At 23.7% G+C, this 2,006-nt stretch overlaps 1 protein-coding gene across 1 annotated transcript; it reads right to left on the bottom strand.

Annotated features, from left to right (window-relative positions):
• Positions 1-1,565: 1,565 nt before the first annotated feature.
• PCYB_004530 (hypothetical protein) lies at positions 1,566-1,955 on the bottom strand (the record flags this gene model as incomplete). The annotated part of the gene is made up of 1 exon (XM_004227874.1): positions 1,566-1,955. One exon carries the CDS (start codon positions 1,953-1,955, stop codon positions 1,566-1,568), a length of 390 nt encoding a protein of 129 aa, XP_004227922.1.
• Between the last annotated feature and the right edge of the window lie 51 nt (positions 1,956-2,006).

Genomic DNA, 2,006 nt, shown 5'->3' with positions numbered 1-2,006 from the left:
TGTTTAAAAGTTAATATGTATAATTAGAAAAGACTGATAATATCAATCATTTATGAAGAACATAAGATTAATAAATTATGTGAATAAATATTTACATTTATGAAATGATATAAAAATATAATATACCCCTTTGAATTAATAGGAATAATATATATTTAATGTTGGAAACTTTTTAACGTATGTCTATACATATAAGATATGTTATGATAGGAACTAGATTACGTTATATAAGGTTTCCAATTTATGAGTATTATTATAGCATATAAATGATTATATATGTAGTAACATCAATTTTGCAGTTATTTGTTGTAATATAATATATGGTGATGAATAATATTTAAAGAAATATAGTTTACAATTTTGTATATATAGGTATGTATACCTTTAAGCTTATTGAACTGTAAAAAATATATAAAATAAAAGGTAATATTAGTGAATTTATATTATTATAATTTTTTTAGAAAATATACTGTTATATCAGTGTAACTAAGAACAAGTATAATTATGTTCAATAAATTACATTATTTATGGCTTAAATAAGATTCCTTATGAAAGGTTTAATGCGAAAAATTAGAAATAAAGATGTCGTATATTATGGAATGAAAATAAATTTATTATATTTTTAATTAGTTTATTCATAGTAATAATTATTTATTTGTTTTTTTTCATTATATTTTTTGTATTTACATTTGGTTTTTATCCTTATTAATGCATATGAAGTTTTATTTATGTTTTCTATGTATCAATATAATTGTTTTTACGCCGAAAATTTTCGTCATGATGATAGGTTTTTTATTTAATTGATGTTATTAATTCTTTTGTGTTTAAAAAAATTAAGGAGGATGGTATCCAATATAATGTTCTTCTCCACCCAATGAATATGGATTAAATGATTTTGATGCATAATCAAATAATATAATGTCATATCTATTTATATTACTCATATTATTATTGTTCCATGCAAGTGCATTGCGTAACATGCTTCCTGTGGGTGTAAACGTGTATATAAAAAAATAATACAAAACATATGTAACATATTTATATATTATTTATGGAGATATATTGAAAGATATTAACAATGATATGCAATCCATTTGTATCTATGAATTCATATTTACTCTATATAAAGTGCCAGAAGTCATAGAAGTTGCAACTACTCCAAGAAGAATAATACCAAACTTTCTTACAGAGTGAGGTTTTCCAAATAAATTCTGAGAAGCATCGGCAGTAGGAATGTGAACGGACGTCTCTTATGAGTTAGTTACCGTAATTGGATATGTGTTGCCTTTTTGTGAGGCTTCTAATGTATCGGCAGCCCTTTTTTTCATTATTTCATTATGACAACTAAGAACTGGTAACACATGTTTTGGATTTTCAATTATGCAATCATTTTAAAATTCTGGGCACATTTTTGTATCATCTGAAGGACAACGTTCCTTAAAATATTGATATAGACGAGCTTAATTTTCTACGTATACATAACATTCATTACATCTTTGTTTATCTATATTAACTGTTTCTTTAATTGTAGAATGATCGACATAATATTTATATAATTCCTTTCTTTATCTCCAATTTCTATCACTAACCATTTCATTAATGGGTTTACATAATTCAGGGTAAGATCTATCTTCAAGAAAATCAGACCATACTCTTTGAAGATTTCCGTAAGCTATATGAACATAGCATACACCTTTAATTTTCAAAATATTAAATAATCTACTATATACCCAATAATTCAAAAGTAAGCAAACATCATACGTATCATCTGGATTACATGTTGCTTTATAAATAGTTTTTAAATATTTTAAAAACCTTGGACAAATTATTTTAATACTGCTACCTAATTGTAAATTAACTAATGAGCTGCAAGCATCAATGTATCCGCTTAAATCTTCTAACTTATACAAAGATTTATAAAAATATTGGGAATATAATTCATCTCTAAATGACATGTTAGAACTCTAAATAAAAAAAAAAATAAATGAATTTATAAATATTTATAT

This window comes from Plasmodium cynomolgi, assembly GCF_000321355.1.
Source record: "Plasmodium cynomolgi strain B DNA, scaffold: 0519, whole genome shotgun sequence".
In the NCBI taxonomy this organism is placed as follows: domain Eukaryota; phylum Apicomplexa; class Aconoidasida; order Haemosporida; family Plasmodiidae; genus Plasmodium; species Plasmodium cynomolgi.
The sequence above is the reverse complement of the archived record's forward strand: the minus strand, read 5'-3'. Positions and strand labels throughout refer to the sequence as shown.